The 22290-nt window shown below is 48.9% G+C and overlaps 1 protein-coding gene across 1 annotated transcript; it reads right to left on the reverse strand.

Moving 5' to 3' along the window:
* Positions 1-3767: 3767 nt before the first annotated feature.
* On the reverse strand, positions 3768-6004 carry LOC147975689 (uncharacterized). Its single transcript, XM_087520538.1, has 7 exons — positions 5474-6004; positions 5186-5377; positions 4967-5137; positions 4655-4846; positions 4401-4517; positions 4177-4301; positions 3768-4059 (listed from the first exon to the last, which is right to left on the reverse strand). Exons 1-7 carry the CDS (start codon positions 6002-6004, stop codon positions 3768-3770), a joined length of 1620 nt encoding a protein of 539 aa, XP_087376664.1.
* Between the last annotated feature and the right edge of the window lie 16286 nt (positions 6005-22290).

Raw genomic sequence — 22290 nt, forward strand, 5'->3', positions numbered from 1 at the left:
TAGCTTCTCGACCGTTGCGTTGCTTCTCTTCTCGCTCTTATTTGCGTATGTTAGCCACCATATTTGCTTAGCGCTTGCTGCAGCTCCACCTCATTACTTTATCCTACCCATAATCTTAAATAGTCTTGATCTTGTGGGTGTGAGATTGCTGAGTCCTCATGACTCACCAATACTTCCAAATAGTTGTGGGTGCCGACAATACTAGAGCAGGTGATGCAACCGAGCTCAAGTGGGAGCTCGGCGAGGATCTGGGTCGTTACAATGTGTCATTTTCCTGTTGTTCAGTAGTGGAGCCCAGTCGGGACGATCGGGGATCTACCATTTGGGGTTGTCTTCCTTTGTTTTGGTTCCATAGTCGGACCTTTGATTGTACTCTAGATGATGTATGTTTAACTTGTTTTTTTGTGTGAAGTGGCGATTGTAAGCCAACTCTGTATCCCTTTCTTATTAAGTACATGGGATTGTGTGAAGATTACCCCACTTGTGACTAAACCACCATGCGGCTATGCCTCTAAGTCGTGCCTCGACACGTGGGAGATATAGCCGCATCGTGGGTGTTACACTGTTCATCCAGAGGCAGCATCGATCGGCTTCAGTTAGAAGCTGTAGCGAAGGAATCACTCAGGTTCAGTTAACAGTAAGGGATCGATCGACCTCTCGGGTTCAGTAACGTCTTGCTTGCAGTGCAATCACTTGGGTTCAGTTAGAGCCCAACGCCTCGCTTGGGTTCAGTTAGAGCGCAACGCCGCGCACACACGTGCGTACGTACAAGAGAAATGTGCATCGCTCGGACCCCGACCACCCAGCGTAACCGGGAACTCCCTGATATTTTCCTCGCCCTCGCTTCTACCATGGTTTTTTCCGTCATGGACGACCCAAAGAATGTCATGCAGCTGCGTCTCCGGGCCGCCCAGGATGAAAAGCCCATTTTCTATCATGATTTTTTGTCATAGAAGTAGGACCCCACCACATCTACGATGATACCGGGTTTTGTCACAATTATCGTCATAGAAGTCTCATAAGTATGACATATTTTTTTCGTTCGGCCCAAAATGTCATGGATGTGTCTTTTTTTTGTAGTGTATGGTGGTGGCTAACCTATATTTATAGTGGCCTTGGTCCTCTTCCCCCAAAATGAAGGCGGGAAGGGATCCCACAACGTCCAAGTTTCATGGGAGACAAATAGTACATCTTATCCTAACTAAAGGTGGTCTTCGCCTGCAAAGCTTCTGGTCATGACGTCGTGGTGGGCTCGGCGATGACCTCCGTCCTGCTGTCCTGGAGGTCTTGGTCTTGTAGCACGGAAATGGAAACCTTTGGATGCCTCGTCGGGATTCTGCTCCTGCGCTTGCCACCTTAGCACCAAAGAGGAGACCTAATGTACTGCACCCGCAGGTGCCCGCCTGGCCATGGCCGTCATGGATTACGTCACCTTAACCTCATCAGGTTAGCGCCTGTATAGGAATCTCCGCTCCTCGGGATCTAGACTAGGGAGGCTGCTCCCTCTAGAGGTCTTAGTGTTTTCCGCCTCGCGAGGCTTGGCCCCTCGCGAGGGTCTGGTGTTTTCCATGCTGAAGACGGGCCGTACCAGGCCGTTGATGGTGCGACACCGTGGGCCGCAGGCAGACAAGTCTGGGTACCTTGGTTCCCAGAACACCAACAATAGCCCCCGGGTCCAAGGGCTCGAGCTTGGCTTCAAGGCGAGGCCAAAGGGCAAGGGCGAAGCTCGACGGGCCCCAACTGCCTATAGACCCTGTTGACACATGGCGCTTGATGGGACATGGGCGTCTCCACTTCTCCATGCTGCCTCGGCGATCGTTTCGATTTGACAATGGCCTGCTGCATGCAAAAAGATCATCATTACTGGGGATCGTGGGAGGCCAGCGGTTGGCCTCCCTGTAGCTATAAATGGGGCGGGAGGGGGGGGCGGAGTCCCCTACTCATCTTCGTCTTCTTGCTGCTTGCTCCTTCTTCTTCCTTCCTATTTCGTTGTCTGATCGAAGCATCCATGGCGCCGGTGAGGAGGTTTTCCGGCGGAGAAAGGGAAGGACACCAAGGAGGGGCCAGGCTCACCGCCGCCCAAGAGAGGTCGTGGGCGGCCCCGAAAGCATGCGGTGACTCCGGTGGCAGCCTCTCGGGGGCGCGGGCGCACCCCTTTGACGGCCGGTGTTGCCTCTGGCAGCCGTTGTAGTGCCGCTTCTCGAGGTAGGAGCTGCCGCGGACGGGGTGACCTCAGTGATGGGTGGAGGCGGGTGGTGATCGCTCGGCCACCACGGCCACGCTCCCACTCAGCCGACACATCTCCGGAATTCGTCCTGTGGTCCGGGAGGCCAGAGGCATCTGGTTCCACCTTCCACGTTCCTTCATGGGCGCGCTGCCGGCCCGAGGGCCTGGTGACCTCTGGCTGCAGGCTGATGGTTGCTGCAGCAAGGCCTCATGGGTGGACGTTGAATTCACCGCAGCTGTCAAAGTGTTCCTGAACCACGGGTGGCAGCCGTTTGCCCGCACGCGTGGCTTTCATGGGAGGTGCGCCCTCCACTTCAGGTATGATAGCGCCGCGACCCTCTATTTCAGGGTCTTCAGGAAAATGGCCGATGCCTGGGGTGCTGCCCAGAGAGCGACATCGACGACGAGGATGACAAGACCGGTGTCGCCGCTGGCGGTGAGCTTGCCCTTGGTGACGGCTGCGCCGCCTCCAGCAGCAGAGGCTCCTCGGTGAAGCAGGACGAGCCGCCATGCCGAAGGGCTTGGACCAGGGAGGATGACGAGCTACATCACTGGTGCACCTCAATGAAATAGGAGGAAGACTCCGACTGAGCTCGAGCGTTGCTGGAGCCGCTGTAGCCGTGCAGCTTGCTTTTTGTTTCTTTCTTTCTCCTACCTCGAAAAATTAGAAGGCCCTCTTGGGGCGTGTAGTGAACCATGGCGCTTGCGCCATAATGCTATGCTCGTTAGTTTTATGTTATGTCATGATGTCTGCGTTGCAACTGGGTGTGGTTAGGGTGATATAGCTCGATGTGCTCGCGGTAGACTCCTGAGGGCCCTCTTCTTGGAAACTTGAGGATGGTCAAACCCCCGGAGGCTACATGTGGCTGCAAGGTTAGAAAACCTCACGAGGCGCCATACCTCTCGCAAGACCCCCATCGCGGGTTAATTGCGGCTAGTGTGCCACGTCGTGATGCCCGGAAGCATGGACTCGAGAGGGCGCACCTGCCCGTGAGCTCGTTTGAGAGCATCCTGCGAGGACTAAGGCACCAAAGCTGGGGCAGCAAGGTTTTGGGAAGGTGTGGTCGTGGGCGAGCCTAGGCGCACACACCGTACCTAGCCCCCGCACGCAGGATGCGCGAGGAAGAGCGACGGCAACTACCACTCTCCCAAAGGCAAAATTCAAAGGGCGAATACTGCGAGGAGAGAAAAAGAAAGAGATTTCCCGACCCTTGCGAATGAAAGATGTGAAAACTCTAAATTTCATTCAAGAAGTTGCAAAACAACGACAGGAAGCAAGCAAAAGAACAGCCGCGTTCGGCACCTAGACTAGTCTTCTTGTCTTCCCACCAGCGCGGAGCATGGGGCCTCGAGTAGGACATGGGTGGGAGCCCCCGTGATGCACAGGGTGGCACTCAGGAGACCCCGGGGCGTGTACAGCCCCAACTCATTATTATGTGAGAGTGTCACGAGGGGAGATCTTCATTGGCGCAGAGCCTTGGTCATGCGTAGAACTTCTGGAGATGTTGGATGTTCCAGGCGTTCTGGATGGGGATCCCGTCCTACGTCTCCAGGCGCGCCGCGCTAGGCTTGGAGACACGGGCGATCCTGAATGAGCGCTCCCGCATGGGTGAGAGCTTATGAAGCCCTTCCCTCGAGAGCACCTGCCTCAGGATGAGATCACCCACCTCGAGTGTCCTGGAGGGGCTGCAGTGATACCGTGACAGCGCCTGCTGGTACCTCGCTGCACGGAGCAAGGCTTGGAAGCGGTGCTCCTCCCCTAGCACGAGGTCCATCCCCCGCCATGCATCCTGGTGTGCCTCGTCGAATGCCAAGACATGCCCGGAGCGATGCCTGACCTCATGAGAGAGGACTGCCTCGGCTCCATAGACGAGGAAGAACGGAGTCTCGTCCGTGGGATTGGTTGCGGTGGTGCGGATGGACCACAACACGGATCGGAGCTCATCGAGCCAGCCCCTGCCGCAGGCCTTGAGCTTTTTCTTGAAGGTCCTCGCCTTGAGGCCCCTCAGGACCTCTGCGTTGGCGCGCTCGGCCTGGCTATTGCTCCATGGGTGTGCCACCGAAGCGTAGCATATCTGCGCTTCAAGGTTAGCACAATATGTTTTGAAAAGGTTGCTCGTGAACCGAGAGACATTGTCGGTGATGATGTGGTTACGAACCCCAAAACGACTCACAATGCCCTTGGCGAACTTGATGGCTAAGCCAGCTGGGATGGTGCAGACGGCCTCCACCTCCGCCCACTTTCTGAACTTGTCGATGGGGACGTAGAGGTAGCGGTAGCCCCCGCGCGCCTGTGTGAACGGGCCAAGAATGCCCAACCCCCAGACCATGAATGGCCATGAGAGAAAGAGAGAGAGATAGTCTAGAGTCCCTAAGTGGGTTGGTGGATCTGCTTGGCTTGGAACTGACATGCGTCACAAGATCTTACCAGCTCGGTGGCATCATTGAGCGCCATGGGCCAGTAGAATTCGCTGTGGAATGCCTTGCCCACGAGGATGCGTGATGAGGAGTGATGCACGTAGTCCCCACCATGTATGTCAACCAGCAGCTCGCATCCCTGCTCCATGGAGATGCATTGTAAAGAAATATCGTTCGGGCACCTTCGGTAGAGCTCGCCGTCCTGTATGCAGTAAGGTGCCCCGAAGCAGGTACGCCTTAAACTCCTCGGTCCAGCACCCCTCCTGAGGCTCGAGCGCAAGGAGCAGGTAGGCTCCCGATGTTGGGCCGCAAGCTGGGGCACCCTAAGGAGGCGCCGGCGGGAGCTCCTCCTGAGGCGATGCTGGTCCCGCAACAGGGGAGCTGCCGATGGCTTGAAGAGCCGCTCCTCAAAGATGCCAGGCTCCTGAGGTTGACGTCGGGATGCTCTCTTGGCGATGTCGTCCGCCTCCTTGTTCGTGCCTCGCGGCACATGCTGCAATTCCAATTCCAATCCCAAGAATCGTTTCTCAATTTTGCGTACCTCCTCAAGGTATGCCTCCACGTGCTCGTCCTTTGGCTTGTACACCTTGTTGGAGAAGTTGACAAGGAGCTGGGAGTCGGCCCTGATGGTGAGGCACCTCACCCCAAGAGCCGCCACAGCCTTGAGGCCAGTGATTAGGCCATCATATTCCGTGATGTTGTTGGAGACCTTCTCGCCATGCCGCAAGCAGAGCTGCACAGTGTAGTAGAGCTTTTCCTAGGTGGGCGAGATGAGCACAACTCCAGCCCCCGTGGCCTGACACGCGAACGCACTGCCGAAGTACATGACCCAACCATCCGGTGCTTCGTCTCCGGGCGCGAGAGAACGGTCCTCGCCCACTTCTCGGTCAGGGGAGTTAGTCCACTCTGCTAGAAAATTGGCGAGGGCCGCACCCTTGATGATTCTGGTGGTGTTGAACTCCAACTGGAACGCATGCAATTCAATGTTCCATTCGGTGACCCTTCCCGCGACGTTAGGGCTCCGGGGTACCCTCTCCAAGGGGTAAGCTGAGACCACCTTGATGGGGTGGCTTTGGAAGTAGTGACGCAGTTTCTGGGAGGCAACAAGGAGTGCGAGCAAGAGCTTTTTTGGCATGGGGTAGCGCGCCCGGGCATCGCGCAACACCGTGCTGACGAAGTACACTGGGTGCTTGACGACGGTCGAAGCGTCGGCAGGGTCCCGTGCCTCCCGAGGTAGGGGAACCTCAGGAGTTTCGTCATCTGACGGAGCAATCATGGCCACATGAGCACCATCCTTAGGACTCCCGCTGATCGAGGGGATGGCTAAGGCCTTAGGAGCACAACCCTGAGGCTGCGGCATCTCGGCCGGGTGCGGGGCGCTGCGCTATGTGCCCATAACCAGGTGCTCCTCCCGGACCGCCACGCAGGCTGTGCTAGCTGAGTGAGGTGTGGTGGCCTGGTAGAGCACCAAGGGTTCGAGGGGGCGCGGCGCTACGATCACCGGTGGCTGGTGAGGAACTGCTTAAGGTCTTGGAAGGCCGCGTCAGCCTCCAGAGTCCACTCAAACATGCCCTTCTTTTTCATCAGCTTGAAGAAGGGGCGGGCGCGCTACCCTAGCTTGGAGATGAAACACCCGAGCGAGGTTACGCAGCCTGCCAGCTTCTGCATCTCCTTGAGGGTTTGCGGCGGACTAATCCTCTATATAGCCTTGACCTTCTTCGGGATGGCCTCAATCCCTCTGTGCGACACCAGGAAACCCAGTAGCTTGCCAGATGGGACGCCAAACTCACATTTTTCCAGGTTTAGTCGCGGGTTCACCTTGCACAGGTTGGCAAATGTCTCCTCCAAATCTTCGATAAGGGTTCTTGCCTCCCGAGATTTCACCACTATGTCATCGACGTATGCCTCGGCGTTCCTCCCAAGCCGCTGACCTAGGGCAATGTGCATCAGCCACTGGAAGGTTGTCCCGGCATTGCGCAGCCCGAACGGCATGTAGGTGTACCAGTACACCCTGCACGGGGTCAGGAAGGTTGTCTTCTCAACATCCTGCACTGCCATCTTGATTTGGTGATAGCCTGAGAAGGCGTCCAGGAAGCACAGTAAATCGCACTTGGCGGTGCAATCGACGATCTGATCGATGCGTGGGAGAGGAAAAGGGTCTGGAGGACAAGCCTTGTTGAGGTTGGTGAAATCGATGCTTGAAGGCGAGCTTGAGGGCCAAGAGCGCGTCCTTATTATCCCCTGCCACGGTGAGGACACCACTACTTCCCGGCATCTTGATGAGGTTGTAGCCGGGATGAGTCACCACCATGAACTTGGCCAGGGATGGATACTCGAGGATGGCGTTGTACGGGAGACTGATGCGGGCGATGTCTAAGTCGACAAGCTCGGTGCGGTAGTTATCATGTATGCGAAAGGTGACAGGGATGCGGATCTGCCCTAGCACTACAAAAAAATAGACTTCCGTGATGATACGTGTTTGTCACAGTAGGTCTCTTTTTTTGTCATGCATGTACATCCATGACAAATTTATGACAGAATCAAGATAGTCATACCTGTGCTATCGTACAAGTGTTCCATGACATTACCAAAATTATCATCACGGAAGTGTCCACTTCCATGACGATAAATCGCACGTCACAGAAGTGCTTTCGTCAAGGGTGACTGACACGTCGCATCCACCGTAACGGAACACCGTTAAGCTATCAGGTCAGGTTTTGGATCCGATAACCCGTTAACAGCCCTAACCAATGGGGATTTTCCATGTGTAAAATCATCATTTGGCTAGAGGAAACACATGTCGGCTCATCATCGGGACAGATGTCATCCACTCACTGGACAGAAGGCGCCTATGATACGTCGACACATGACACGGCCCAACAAGTTTAAATGGGCCGGACCAACAAAAGGCCCACAAGATTTTGCAGACCATAATGGGCCGGCCTAGCTAAAGGCCCACGAGATTTTGCTCACCATAATGGGCTGGCCCAGCTAAAGGCCCACAAGATTTTGCGGGCCATAATGGGCCGGCCCAGGTAAAGGCCCACAAGATTTTTGTGAGCCATAATAGGCTGGCCCAGGTAAAGGCCCACAAAATTCTTGCGGATCATAATGGGCCGGCCCAGCTAAAGGCCCACGAGATTTCGCCGACATTAATGGGCCGGCCCAGCTGTAGGCCCACAAGATTTTGAGGAACCTAGTAGGCCGGCCCGTTAACTGGCTGCCATGTTTTGGGCCAAATGCCAGCCCATATTTGACCCGGTCTATTAATGGTCTGCCATGCTCCGGGCCTAATAGTGGCCCATATGAGATCCAGCCCGTTAAAAGCCTACCACGTTCTGGGCCAAATTACGGCCCAGATCAGGTCCGGCCCTTTAAGAGGTTTTGGGCCTAATTATGGCCCATATCAGATTCGGCCCGTCAACTGGACACTATGCTTTTGGGCCCACTTGCTAAAGGCCCACTTACTAATTCGGCCTGATATTAGTTTTGGCATGTTAAGGGCCCGTTTAACATTTCGGCCCTATATTAATTTTAGCCTGTTAAAAGCCCGTCATATAGTTGGGCCTAACTATGGCCCGATTTGCATCCCGGCCTACTCGCAGCCGATATCTGATTGGGCCAAACAAGGACCGAGACAATTTTTCGGCCTGTTAAAAGCCCATGATTTGATTCGCACAATCATGGGCCGGGTTTCATTTTGGGTTGCTGCTAGCCAGTGAGCTAATCGACACGTTTCAGGCCCAACCTACATCGTGATTGCATGACGGCCCAATTATGTACCGTAATTTTCGCTTTGGCCAGTTTACTGCGAAGACAAGATATATATACAGTAAAATAAATGCAGCATAGTGAATAAGAAAAAACCTATACTATACAATAAAGAAATTACGACATATTACATCCATTGGGCATCAAAGTTCGCCACTATGATAATAAAGCACAAGCAGACAACAGATTACATACACTGGGCATCAAAGATCGCCACCAGTGCAAATAAACACGCCGACAAAATAATATACAAAACCGGCAGCACTTCAATAGAGTTCAAGAAAGGTTAGCCCTGCTAGGGAGCCGCAGCGCAAGCAGCTGAGCAAGATGATGAGACTGCGCTTGTTCAACACTTATATCTTCCTCAGTCTGAAAGATAAACAAGCAGACAGATGACATGTTTTGCACATAAAAGTATCAGTGCTGACAATTCATCACATTTCTTACTAACGAATAAAGTGACACAGTTTAAATTTGCATTAACACAATATGGTATTGTTCAGGTCAAGACATGGCAGGAAATGACATTGTGAAGGAGTTGGCAGCTTCACGACACCACTGGATTACAGATCAAGAACTCATAAGTATCAATGGTTAGTGTGCTGTCAATTTATACCATTTCAGATTGGCAAATAAAGAGATGGTTTAAATAATAGTAGAATGATATGAAATATTTCATAGTTAAGACATTGCAGAATATGACATTGTGCTGTAGTGGGTAGGTTCACCACACCACTGGATTACAGATGAAGAACAGAAGCATACATGCAGTGCAAAAGAAGATCACTTGCTCTATATAGTTTAATTTACATGGTATGAAGAAGGAACTTGGTTGGACAAATGAAAACTTAAATTGAGAAAGGACGAACTTTTGTTTATGAACTACATATAATAAACATTAAACAAGCAATTTGATGCAAACACCAAAAATAAACAGCTGTTGTAGTCATGCCTAACCAAATATATACAACAAAGTCTGAAGGCTTGAGATGGACAAACTTACATTATTGGTGAAGACAGGCTCTATAAAGGCCTTGTCCATGCTGATGGGGGGGGGGCAATTCAAGAAGTTTACCACAGAATCTTCTTCAAAAGCATTGCCTTTATTCTACATTTTGTTAAGAGTAAATATATACGAAAAAATGGAGAATATTTAAGATAAGATGAAGAGTGATGCTACATAACCAAGTAGCTATAAATGTAAGTGCAGTGATACAGGAAAAAGGTACAGCCAAGAGCAATGCACAGCTAAACTTCTTCAGTACCAACCTTATGGTAAGAGTAAATATAGATCCGATGTGTAGAAAATGGAGGGCAAAGGAAAATAAGCTGCAGAGTGATGATACATGAACAACTACCTGTCATTATAAGTACACTGATAAAGGACAGCATGTACTTACAAGAACAATGCAGAGGTAAAAACATTGGCATTGGATATATTCTACACTAATGTAACCATTCATACAGATCAGATAATTTGGAGCGAATAATTGATAAGCAAGCTATCATGCATACTGCTGTCACATAATGAACCAGGTATGTATGCGAGTACAATGATACAGGACAACAGGTACTAACAAGAGCAAAGCAGTGGGCAGCATATTTGCGATATCCTGTCGTTCTTGTCAAACCGGAATTCTTCTTCGAGCAGATTTCTTGCAAAAAAGATCCGTAAGGCACATGCGGAAAAGTAGAAGTTCAAAATATCATGTGATTTCATAGACAGTACCTCATCCTGGGAATGAGACCAGTGCATAACAAGGTTTTTACATTCAATGTCTTCTAAATTTAGCACATGAGACTTCACTAGAAATTCGTTTATAGACTTGCCATCAAAGTGTGATTTCCTCAGGTAACACCGATACTGCTGCAATGCTTCCTTGAAAAGCACAAGCAAGCTTTGCTCGTCATGACTATCCAGATTGACCCTCGCCTAGTTACAACAATGTAATGTAAATCATTGATGTGTTCAATCAGTAGAAAACATGAAAATAATAACCATGAATAATAGCACTTACACGTAAGTTGGACAGGAAGATGTCAAAATGGTGTTTGTCTTCACAATAATCTTCCCATGATGGGAATATATGCATGTAGTCCCTAACAACATTGAAAGCATTGTCTTTTAAACTGGGAATAAATGGAATGGGGTTCCAATCTCCAGGAATTAGCTGTCTCTACAGTTGGGATAGGTCTTCGGCCGGTGGACTTGCTGTACTTTTTGCTGGAGTGGGATTTTTCTGTGGTACATCTGGTGCTATGGCAAATGAAATCGGTATACCTTTTGCTGGAGTGCAGGTCCTGTGTGGTGGGGCTAGTGGTGTGGCCAGTGAAGTATGGGTACAGTCTGCTGGAGTCGGTCCTACGTTTTGTGTCACTGGTTGTACATCCAATATAAGTGGGGTGCTGTCTGATTTCTCTGGCACCACCATGTTTTTCGAGGACTTTGCTGGTGCTCCTTCAGGTTCGGCAATCACCCTCTTCCTTTTTGATGTATGATGCACACGAACATCATTTGAGTGGAAAAACATGGTATGATGACAGATGGAATATGTATTGAAATGGATGGGCATGGCATCTCGACATATATGATGAGTAAACTAAGAAGATGGCGGTGCAACAAAGTAGAAGAAATGCAAGACAATATATGCAAGATATGCACAATCAATAAAGCCTTGCCAAATTAGAACAGGCACCTTGATGGGTGAACAGGACAGGCCATCTGCCTTTGACTCCTCGAGGTTAGAATAGTCATTAGGATGATATTCTGAACAAGAATCAATAGGTGGGGAGCGTACTAGTTTCATTGCTTCCAGAATGGCACTCAATGCCTTGCTGCTAATTTTGTAAGTCATTGCAGTGTTCCACAATATTCTTCTGATGCGCGGATTCTGATATTCACTATAATTGCATATAATATCTGAGAACCATGAAAACATAAATAGTTGTGAGATTATATTTGTAATGCAGATGATATTCTAATATAGGGGCGCCCCTGTAAACACTTGTGTGCTATCACTGGATTCTGATGAGAGAGCTCATGTGTGCTGTAATATGGTGCGTGCATTTATATAATTTGGCACAAGTACACAAAAAATAGGCTCCAGAAGTAAGGATAGCTGGCAGATGATAGGTTCATAATATACTATATAGAGAGTTTATTGCCAAACCATGATAACAAGAGCACACATCAACTTGGCAGATCATAGTGTACATAACAGGGGTACACCATAACCAGGATATATAAATCGGGAAAGTGGAACTGGCTGGAAATTACAATGTTGTATTGCCGCTAGTAATTGAAAGCCTATCAGCTCTATCAGCTGTTGACTGCAGATGTCCTTGCTCCCCTTCCTGACAAGGAACATACTGTGCTTCCCATAGAGAACACCACATGGGCCGCCGGCCGAACCACCGGCCCCACTGCCTGTGTTCCTCCGCCACCCCACCCCCGCCCCCACCCGCGTCGAGTTTTCTTCGTTCGATGAGGCCCCACCATCGCCCCCACAACCACCGCCCCCACCCGAGCCCATTCGATCGCACCAGCGAACTCCGGCGAGCTCTGAAAAATCGACTAACCCAATTTTGAAATTTAGTCTACTGTGATTTAACTAGTGTGGAATATAAAAGGGGAAAACCATAAGCATTGCGAGTATGGTGTTGAGCGTGCCATGGCGGATCTGAAGCTGCAAACCGGATAAAGGCAACTTCACAACCAAGACAACAAATCAGAGTAAAGCAGTGCCGATCTATTTTCTTGCTGCGATAAATAAGTTGAGCAGATACGAAAGAGTACCGCCTCTGGTGCGGCGCCGTGTATGCATCTGCTGAGAATTTGGCGGTGCTGTGGTAGCGATGGCTATTGGCGGCGTGGAAGCAGATCAAGGAGGGTAGACGGTGGCGGCAGGGTGCGGTGGACGAGACGGTCGTAGGAGCAGCGGCGGCAAGGTGGACGACGACGGGGATGAAGCGAGAGGACAGGATGCAAGGATCCTGGTCCGAAGCCGTGGATGAGAGAGGTCGATCTCTTGTAATGGACGGCGGCATCGGGGTATCAGCTCCGGCATGGTGGAGGAGGACGGCGGTGGATGGGGTGGCGGACAGCGGCGGACGGAGGAGGGTGGGGTGGAGAGGGTGTTTTGGCGCCCACTGAGTATGAATGGGGAAAAGGGAGGTAGAGAGGAAGGGGGGAACCATGTATTCAGGGAGCGCTTGTCTCAAATGCGAGGAAATTTACAAACTTAGCCCCCGTTTCAAATTTCTACTACATCACAGCAACACTAGTCGGTTGGGGATAGGACGGTAATCTCGCATACACCGAATATTTGCCGACGAGAGTTTGTTTTTGGCGCCCACCATGTATGAATATGAATCGGGGAGGGAGTTGATTTCGGCCGAGGAAACACCGTGTTTTGGCGCCTACCGTGTATCAATCCGGGTGAGAGGCGGTTACGTCACGTTTGGGTGAAATTACAAACCTACCCCTATCGAAACCTATAGAAATCCAGCATATAGGCTTTGCGTGGCAGGGATAGGCAGTAGTGATTTCCATCTCGCAGATTTTGGTTTCGGGCGGTTACTGCGACATTCCCCGCTTCGTTCAAATTTTGCAGAGTGCATGTTTACCGTGCCAACTCAATTCTAATCCCGTTTGTATTCTATTTTTTTCAGGCGGGATCGTTTTTCAATTGGAATTACATTCTATATACATCATTTTTTATATATACTTTCAAAAGCACAACAAAGAATTCTGCTCCTTTATATGTATAATATGATTTACAAATACAACAATCTCGAAATCTTAAGGTTGAATTCGAAAAAATTTAACCAAATTATGTTCTACTAAAATGTATGGATCAGTAATATCTACATATTAAATAACATAGATGTGCATGAATTCATATGAGTATGCATGTTTGATAGATCAATTTTGGTTCGAGTATGGATTACATGTATCATCATCCCAAATTCAAATATTTGAATCCCTTTTTTGTTCACTCCTTTCACGCCCGTCTCTCTCGCATGCATGCTCCTTCAGGTAGCTATCACTCTCTTTTCTCCAGCTCACCCGCACGCTCACTTCATGTTGCTCCTATCCTCGCAAACATGGTCTCTCGACGTCTCCCTTGAGAAGTGTCACACTCTCCCTATCATTATAAATTACACGGTTTTCATTATCTCTCACGTCGCTACTGTTCTCTGGTATCACTCAGTACCTAAGTTTCTTTTTCACCGCCAAACACACAGTCTCCACTCGTCTTTCACTTTGTCTTTCTCTCTATGGGATTCTCTCACACACCCTATATGTCTCTACATATGACTCATAACACTAAAATTACTCTCTCTATCTCTCCTATAGACACAACATTTGTTGCAGTCTCCTTTTCGTCTCCATCCCAGACTGACATTATTCATTTGTTTACCGATCAGACAACCCCGACTACCGTCTCCTCTCTCTCTCTCACAGACACACACGCACAACTCCTGATTCCACTCCCCTTCCCGACTACCGTCTCTCTCTCACACACACAAAACACTCGCTTTCGCACCCCAACTCGTATTTCTCTCACAAACATTTTCGACTAGCTAGCCTCTAGATAGGTTTATACACCCGCACACTCGTGCTTCCACCATTGCATACATGTCTGTCTCCCGCTCCTTGTATCTATGTAGATTTTTCTTCCCTTCTTGAGACACGCCCTCTCGATCGTGCACACACACACTATCGCCTCATTTTAAGCTGATACCTATCGCACACACACTCCTTGTGTCTTTGTCACACATACACTCCGTCCTCCTCCACTCGCCCTCTCTCTCACACACACATGGGCTTTTTGCAACAACTAGCAAGATGCCCATGCGTTGCACGGAACATCAAGATGCATTTGTATGAGTACTTTATCTTGTGGGGGAAAAGGATGAACGAGGGAAGGCCTTATTTGCAAATGTGGAGAGGGATGTGGGTATCTTTTTGTAAAATTGCCATAGTTTCCTTCCTATCCGTCAAATATAGATCGGACGGCCTATATTGCGGGATGGCAGACACACGATCATCACCGACAATGCTTATTATAAGAGTAGGGATAAAAAATAGAGTTGGTGATGATAGTGGGCCTGCCATCCTGCAATGTAGGTCGTCTGATTTATATCTGACAGATAGGAAGGAAAATATTGCAATTTACCCGCACTCTTCACCACATTTGCAGATAAGGCCTTCCCTCGCTCATCCTTTTCTCCCACAATATCTTGATGTTCCGTGCAACGCATGGGCATCTTGCTAGTAAGAGTAGAAATTAGACATATACCACTTCTCGAATCTTGAAACCAACAACATTCCTCCCTTATCTCATCAAAACCGCCAAAGGAATATATTTTGAGTGAAACATAACATATTTCAAAGCTAGACTTTTTTTCTATGAAATCGGTGAATATGTATTATGATTAATCTACTTTGATCGTGTGGCAACGCATTGGCACATTGCTAGTAGTTGTTATAATTTTTTGGACACCAGACAAACGATGGAGTACATATACGAAGATAAGAGGCGCACGCACGCAGTCGGCCTCTCGCTGTCTTGTCCACATGAGTGTTACGTAAAGGCAAAATTAACAAATAAACCCTAAAACCCTAGGGGCACGATTGCTACATTCGCGGGTACCGGGTACGTGGTGGAGCACCTTTGTCAGAATAGTCAGCTCGCGTGATAATTTGATCCATAGGAGTTGATGGTCGGGACCACAGGTGAACGACTTGGAGCACGGTGGCTCGCCAGTTGCCATAGATCGAGTAACCACGTTTAAAATATCGTTTTTTAGCGGGGTTAAGAGTTCCGATTTTCAGTGGCGCGTTATAAGTAGTAAGTAGTTTTTAGAACGATTGGTATGGAGCGAAAATGGAATTCATAGTACTACGTACCTCCTTGGTGTATGGTTGTATGGTTTGTTTTTTGTGATGGAGGTTGTATGGGTTTATGTTGCGAGATGTTGAACCTGGTAGTTCTAGGGCAAATACTATGGTTTAGATTTAGATGTTGGTTTTCTTTAATGAAAATCGGAAGGGGAAACCCTTCTTCGATTAAAAAAACTACTACCTCCATTCTGGTTTACTAGTCCCCATCGTACTTTGGGTCAAAGTTTGTCCACGAACTTTACTTGTAAAATGTGAATGGAAAATGAGATTTTGTTATACCCAAACAAAAAATGACTGGAGGGAGTGATTTCTCTGACACGGACGCGACCTCTCATAGCGCAGGCATTGAACCACTATAGCTTCTGCCTGTTCGCACGCCATGCCGGCGTGTGGATGTAACTTCACTTAATTCCGTCAAACGTCGCGCCTCCCACGACCTTTGCCTCCCTTGCGCGGTCACACCCTTTGAGACTTCGACCGGCTATAAATGAGAATTTTTTTGCCTACTCCGCATGCATGATACTCCCTCTGGTCCTTTTTACTCCCTTCAACCGTTTGCAAAGTGTTTGACCAAATTTATACTTTTCTTGATCACCACCTTATATTAATTAACCAGCCACACCAGTACACTCATTCGATACAATATTCACCACACAGGGCGGTACGTTATTTACAAGAATACCATCTAATCTATTGTCAAAGCTATACTTAGCGATTAAGTGTGCCACCTTATTGGCCGAACGACTAATCTTTGACAATTGAAGATTGTTGATCAACCTCGAGATGCTCAACGCTTTCATCTTCAGGTCACGCATAGCAGACCTTTCAACGCTTTGACAGGCATCAATGAAATCCCACGACCAAATTTATACTAAAAATATCAATATCTACAATACTCCCAAAACACATAGGCGCGGTGCATTAACTTCTACCTCGTTTCTTGTTTCTTGACATATCAACCAATAGGAGATGTGAGTGTGCATGCTTTTAATGACTTGAGACTACCAAACACGACATGCAGTGGTTAGTTCATTGCATGCAATGCTATTAATTAGCAAATAAACATTAATATCTCTTGTTTTCCCCTCCTCCTTGGTCACAGTGCACAATCTAAGATGACTTGCTCACCTAGACGGAGGGAGTACTGATTATAATGAGTATAAGAACTACGTTTTATAATGAGTGTAAAAATATTGATTTGACATTGTGAATGTTAACAAATTGTGGAATAGTTTTTGAAGTCTGCAAAAGTACTCAACTAGTGCTGTCGTTCTCCACAAAAAAATGTGTTTACCAATGCATGCATGAAACACTAGTTACTCTAACCCCCCTCTCTTCTTTAATTCTTTGCCACATCAGCATGTTTGCTATTCCCGCGTGCATGATACCAGCTAAGATACCACCATTATGGCCAGCCTTAATCATCGCATGCAATAATTTAGTGCACCTTGAAATATGAACATGTGTGGGGCATGTTTGTTTTTAATGACTTGAGACTATACCTAGCCCGGCATGCAAGATGACTTATTATGCACCGTTCCCCATACCTGCAGGAAACCCGTTCGTCTCCAAATCTTTCCTCTCCATGGGTGGAAACAATATGCCTGCCAAACTCTCCTTCTCCCTCCGGCGGTCCCACCACTCCACCCCGTGTGAAAAAATTTGCATGCATGACTCTCCTCCCCCCCATGCTCGTCCAATCCGTTGTGACCAGCAATATTTCCACCCCTTCGCTCCCCCGTAATTTACTCCAACAAATATGCCCACGTAGCTGTTACTTAAGTGCAGGTGCATTCGGTCACTAACATATGGGACCAACAGGGGTCTGGCCCACATGTCAGTGACGCAACTGGACCGGCAGTTAAGTCAGTGCAGCTCAGTCCATATCTTACGTAGGTGTGCCATTGCTCGCTATAAATACTGCGCCTCCCATGACAGCGCTATCTCCTCCCCCTCATGTTCATGTTCATCGCTATCTCCTCCCCTCCCTCTCACGTTGACCACCATGGCATCGCCCCTCCCAAGCCCTAGGAGCCCCTCGCTGCACCGCGCGAACGGTCACGCGTCACCGTTCCGTTCCTCGTCGCCACTAGTCGAGGAGGAGGCGTCGGTGTTCCACTCCTCGCCACTACGCGACGCGTCGCTGTTCCGTTCCTCACCACCACTAGTCGAGGAGGACGCGTCTGTGTTCCGCTCCTCGCTGCGACGCGACGCATCGCCGTTCCGTTCCTCGCTGCCACTAGTCGAGGAGGACGCGTCGGTGTTCCGCTCCTCGCCGCGACGCGTCGGCGTTCCCAATCTCACCAGCACGCGTGCCGGAGGACGCGTCGGCTCCCCGCTACAAGGAGAACGCCGCGCCGCCCACCGATCCCCCCAGCCTTGAGGAGCTTTGGAAAGAAATGGATGTTGCCTTGTGGGAGGCTTTGCCTCTAGCAGAGCACGCCAAAATAGAGGCGGAGAAGAAGGCCGAGGAAGAGAAGCGCACCGCGGAACAAGCTGCCTGGGAGGCCTATGTCGCGTCCGATAGAGTTAGGCAATTGCCTCTTTGGCAGAAGGTTCGTGCGAGGGCCGTGAGGGTGGTGTAGGACGCCCGTGCCAACGCCCTGAGTGCAGTCGGGCCCAAGCGCCTCATCTACGCTTGGCGGTACGTGGACCGGGTGCACGCTTCCAGCAAGGAGTACCTGTTGGTGCCGGATCACCACATCGGTGAGATCACGCTCGCCCGCCGGCAAGCCGCCAATCAGCACCTCACGAGTTGCGAGGCTGAGGAAGAGGCGTTGTGTCGGCGCGCTGGGAAACGGCCGCGCACCAGGGCACTCGTGGCGCACCGCAAGCGCTCTTGCGAGTGCCGTGGCTTTTAGGAGGAGTATAATTTTGTTTCGTAAGGCAATCTCATTAGTTTTGGGACGCAAATGATAAATCCCGAACGTTCAAGAATTTTTAGCATGCTTAATTAAGTATGTAAAAGGGAAAGTTTGGAAACCTTGTGTATTCGTACGCATTTTGCAAGTACGTGCATATAGCACAAACTTTACTATATACTATCGCACTACACGTCTCTCTCGATATATGCTTGCAGACTGTGCTACTCCCTCCGTCCAGGTCAATAAGTCATCTTCGGTTGTGCATCGCGACCAAGAAAGAGGGAAGACTTATACACCTTGACGGGGGGAGTACTACTATTACTTATGTACGTGCAAATGCACGTTTTAACATTACGATGTGGTTTTTGTAAATGTAGAAAAACAACACTAGTCAAGCTTGTGAAACAATTTGATGCAAAACAAATGCAAAAAATGCTCGTTTGATTGTTTACTTTTAGCTTCCTTCTCTGTGGTTATTTCTCTGTCGTACTTTGTACGGAGTATCTCACTGGTTGGAAAGGCATGCAAATTCCCAAACCGCTTCCTACACACTCTATCTCACTGGTTGCCAGCATTGACGTTGTCGCCCATGTCGTTGAGGATGAGATTGCCGAGGTCGGGGAAGAAGTCGTCGTTCGCAAAGTCGTCGCTGCCAGCAGTCACGCGAGTGCGCTCCCCAAAAACCTGATCGCCCCTCTCCCGTACAGGATCACGAGAGGTGGGGTTCCGGAGGCCTGTTGTCCCTTCTCCCGGTGCACACCGAAAGGAGGGATGGAGAAGACTTGCTTGGTGGCGCAATGATCTGGAACGGTGGTGAGAAACTATATAGTGCGGGCCGGGTAGGTCGTGGGAGTATAGCTCTGTCCTCAGCTCGGCTCAATCCCACAACCCGCGGCGCATCGTGACGAGGCGTGGCGTGGCGAGGCGAGCGAGGAGGAGGAGCGCACATGTAGGTCTCCTCTTCTCATGCTCATACAAGTGGTAGAAGAGCTCACCTTATAAAGGCCTACTAGCAAAATTCCAACATCGACCAGGCCGTCCATGAAACGGGAGTGGCTGTAGGGGACGTTGCGCCAGTTGAATATATGAGCAACAGGAAGGACAGAAACACATACGGTGCAACGGGATCAGCACCGTTGGCATTGAGGTTGTCGCCCATGTCCAAACACCAGGTAGACACGTTCTTTGAGTATGGTTCGTAGTCGTTCCATGCTCGGGCATTGAAGTTTGTAACTATTTTAGATTAGAATATACTACTCCTCCGGTGCTAGTAGTAGAGCAGAGTCCTACTCTACTACTCTACTCAAGCAAGTTAGGGCATATCATTGTAGGGAGTACCAGTACTGTGATCACTCAAGCAAGTTGTCTGACATCGACATGACACTACGCTGCTGGTATGTGTCTCGTAAGCCAAGCGGCGCGCAGTAGTCATCATCACCTGTCCACTTCCCGCAGCACATATTCGCTTCTCCATATTTGTCTGCACATAATCTCGTCCAATCTTCCATCCCCGCTAAGGCGCCTCCCCCCTCGTCCAAAACCCAAGCACTAACACTAGCAGAACCGAGCAACGTCCACCGAAAGAGTGGCTGGAATTCTCTCCCCATAGAGGTAATCAAGCTCATTGTTTCGCGTGTGGACAATCTCAGTACCATGCCGCTCGTCGCGTGCTCGTCGGGGCTGTACCGTTTACTCAAAGCCCTCAGGCCGGAGCTTTTTAAGCCAGCTCCTTGCTTGCTGATTCCGCCTGATCTTCAGAAACGGCGTGTCACACAGCATAACGATCGTAGGGTGGCGAGCATCAACCCCATTGACTGCGATCCGATCCCCATCAGCCTCAACTACATTAATGGTATGTACTGGGTCGGCATGAACACGTCTTAGATGGTGCTCGTCGACGGTCGCGACAGCTGGATGCTCGTGGAGGTCTACACCCGGCGATTGATCCCCCTTCCTTCGATTAACACTGCATTGCTTTGGCACCGCAACCCAGAATACTCGGAATCTTACAGTAGCCAAGATGATACCAAGTTTGATTTGCTCAAGGTTGTAATCTGCCAAGTGCCCACAAGATCTGCGAATTATAAAGACTTCATGCTAATTGCGTTCTTCAACCGCGGTCTCGCCTATCTGATAGGTCACTACGGTAAGTGGATAAATCTGCACGTCCATCGCAGGATCATACATCCTCCATGGTTCTCTGATGCCATTGAACACAAGGGCTTCATTTACGTTGTCGACTCCTTCTATGGCTGGACGTATTGCTGGCCTACTCCAGTCATCGCTACAAACGGCTGTTACAGCAGTATGTTACTTTCCTATGATATCATGATGGCTTGCTTATATTACTGTCAACATGCTCACAACATGCTGTTCTTAAGATTGACTAAACCAAGAGCCCTTTTTTATTTGACTCCAACTTGATATGATGTTGTAGGCCGCCTGGTGTCCCTACCCTTCCTAATCCCAGAACCTTTCAAAGAAAAGCGGCATGGCGGTTGCAGGTGGTTCCTGGCTCGATCAGACGACGGTGAAAGATTGACGATCCTTCGCACGTACCGGGCGTGTTGTTTCGCGGAATACAATCACAGTCACTTCAAGGTCTTTGAGCAGGATCCCAGCTTCTCTGGGCCTTCAGGAATTTTTGACTGAGGCTGGTAAGTAGGATTGGTACACGCTCTCTATTTGTCAGACTGAATTATCTGATTAACCAAGAGATAACCGACGGCAAGGATCATGATGGCAGCGCGGTTTCGTTCATCAGGGAAAACTGTGTGTACACAGCGTACCATGCATCTCTGCATGCACCATACCCTGATATGTGCCGCCACGCTCTGTAGCCCAAAGTAGGAGAGAGGGTCGCAAGTATCAGACTTCGACCTGCTGGCTGGAGTTTCCCCCGTCAGGCACCCATCTGGTTCAAGCCGTGAGCCAATCTCCACAGCTTAATAAATAGTAACGTCTAACTGAGCAAGTTAGTTAGATGCGTACACTTGGTGTAGTAGGATCTTTATTTAATTTGATGCATACACTTGTTCTTTTTTGGTAGCCCTTTTGTAATGATGGCTGATGTTTGGTTTGGAAGAGAGAGTTGCGTCTTCACTCTCCTGGCCTGCTTACTGCTTATGTTGCACCCCCAGCCCCGGTTGCTGCTGCTGTTGTTTTCAGTGTACAATCAGTAGTATATTTCGTTTGTTGGTTGAATAAATGTGTTGTTAGAATGACAAACACAATATTTTGGAATTCGTTGCACGGTTCGATCCTTTAGTGCCCCGTACCGTATGTAGCGCATACTATTTATCATACGGAACACATTTTTTTTGAAACTCGAAACACATTTTCCACTTGTTGATAACATGCAGCCCACTGATGAAGGCCCAATAGAGAAGCCCATAATTAACTAGAAGGGAGGCTCTCACATGAATCCGGCCCAATTACATGCTCATGGTCCCCTAAACATAAATAAGTAAATAAATAAATAAATAAATAAAGCTAAATGCTCATGCACCAGTTCTTTGGGAAAATAGGTAGCCCAGTATTTTTTTTGAAGAATACCCAAGCTAGGCCTATTTGTTTTCTCCGAATTACCGGGCTGCAAATCTTTCAAGACGAGGAGGGATGCATGCCAGCCTGGCTTAAGAGTATGGTCAATGTCTATTAAATGTAATATCAAAAGGGGTTGAAACTTCCAAAAAAATTATAGTAAATGGGATATAAGTTTCTTTTTTTTTGTTTTTGTTCTTCACTGATATCTTATATGTATTTCATTGGATTTAACATGACATAGTACTAATTTATTTTTAAATTTGTTTTAGTATGGCTATTAATTTTTGGATTAAGAATATTTCGTTCTCGAGAAAAAATTGCGAATTTTCAAAATTTCCCACATATTTAGTTAACTTTTTGACCTTGGTACTGACCTAAAAATGGCCAGCAATTCTAAAAATGGAAAACGGGCTTCAATAAATTCCATATGAATTAGAAAATGAGTAAAAATTACAAAAATAATAGCAAATGGGTTGTACACGCCACAGATTTCAAGGCTGACTTGTTTACGCAAGGCTTTGTCAGTGAACACACGATTCTAGCAGCAATTAGTGC

Source organism: Triticum urartu, chromosome 4A (assembly GCF_056163025.1).
Source record: "Triticum urartu cultivar PI428250 chromosome 4A, HENAU_Tu73, whole genome shotgun sequence".
Lineage (NCBI taxonomy): Eukaryota > Viridiplantae > Streptophyta > Magnoliopsida > Poales > Poaceae > Triticum > Triticum urartu.

Coding starts and splice junctions, on each gene's coding strand:
- LOC147975689 (XM_087520538.1), bottom strand. CDS start 6,004: ATGCCGCAGCCTCAGGGTTGTGCTCCTAAGGCCTTAGCCATCCCCTCG. Junction 5,378..5,473: donor ACGAAGCACCGGATGGTTGG/GTCATGTACTTC, acceptor TACACTGTGCAG/CTCTGCTTGCGGCATGGCGA. Junction 4,060..4,176: donor AAGGCCTGCGGCAGGGGCTG/GCTCGATGAGCT, acceptor TCATGAGGTCAG/GCATCGCTCCGGGCATGTCT.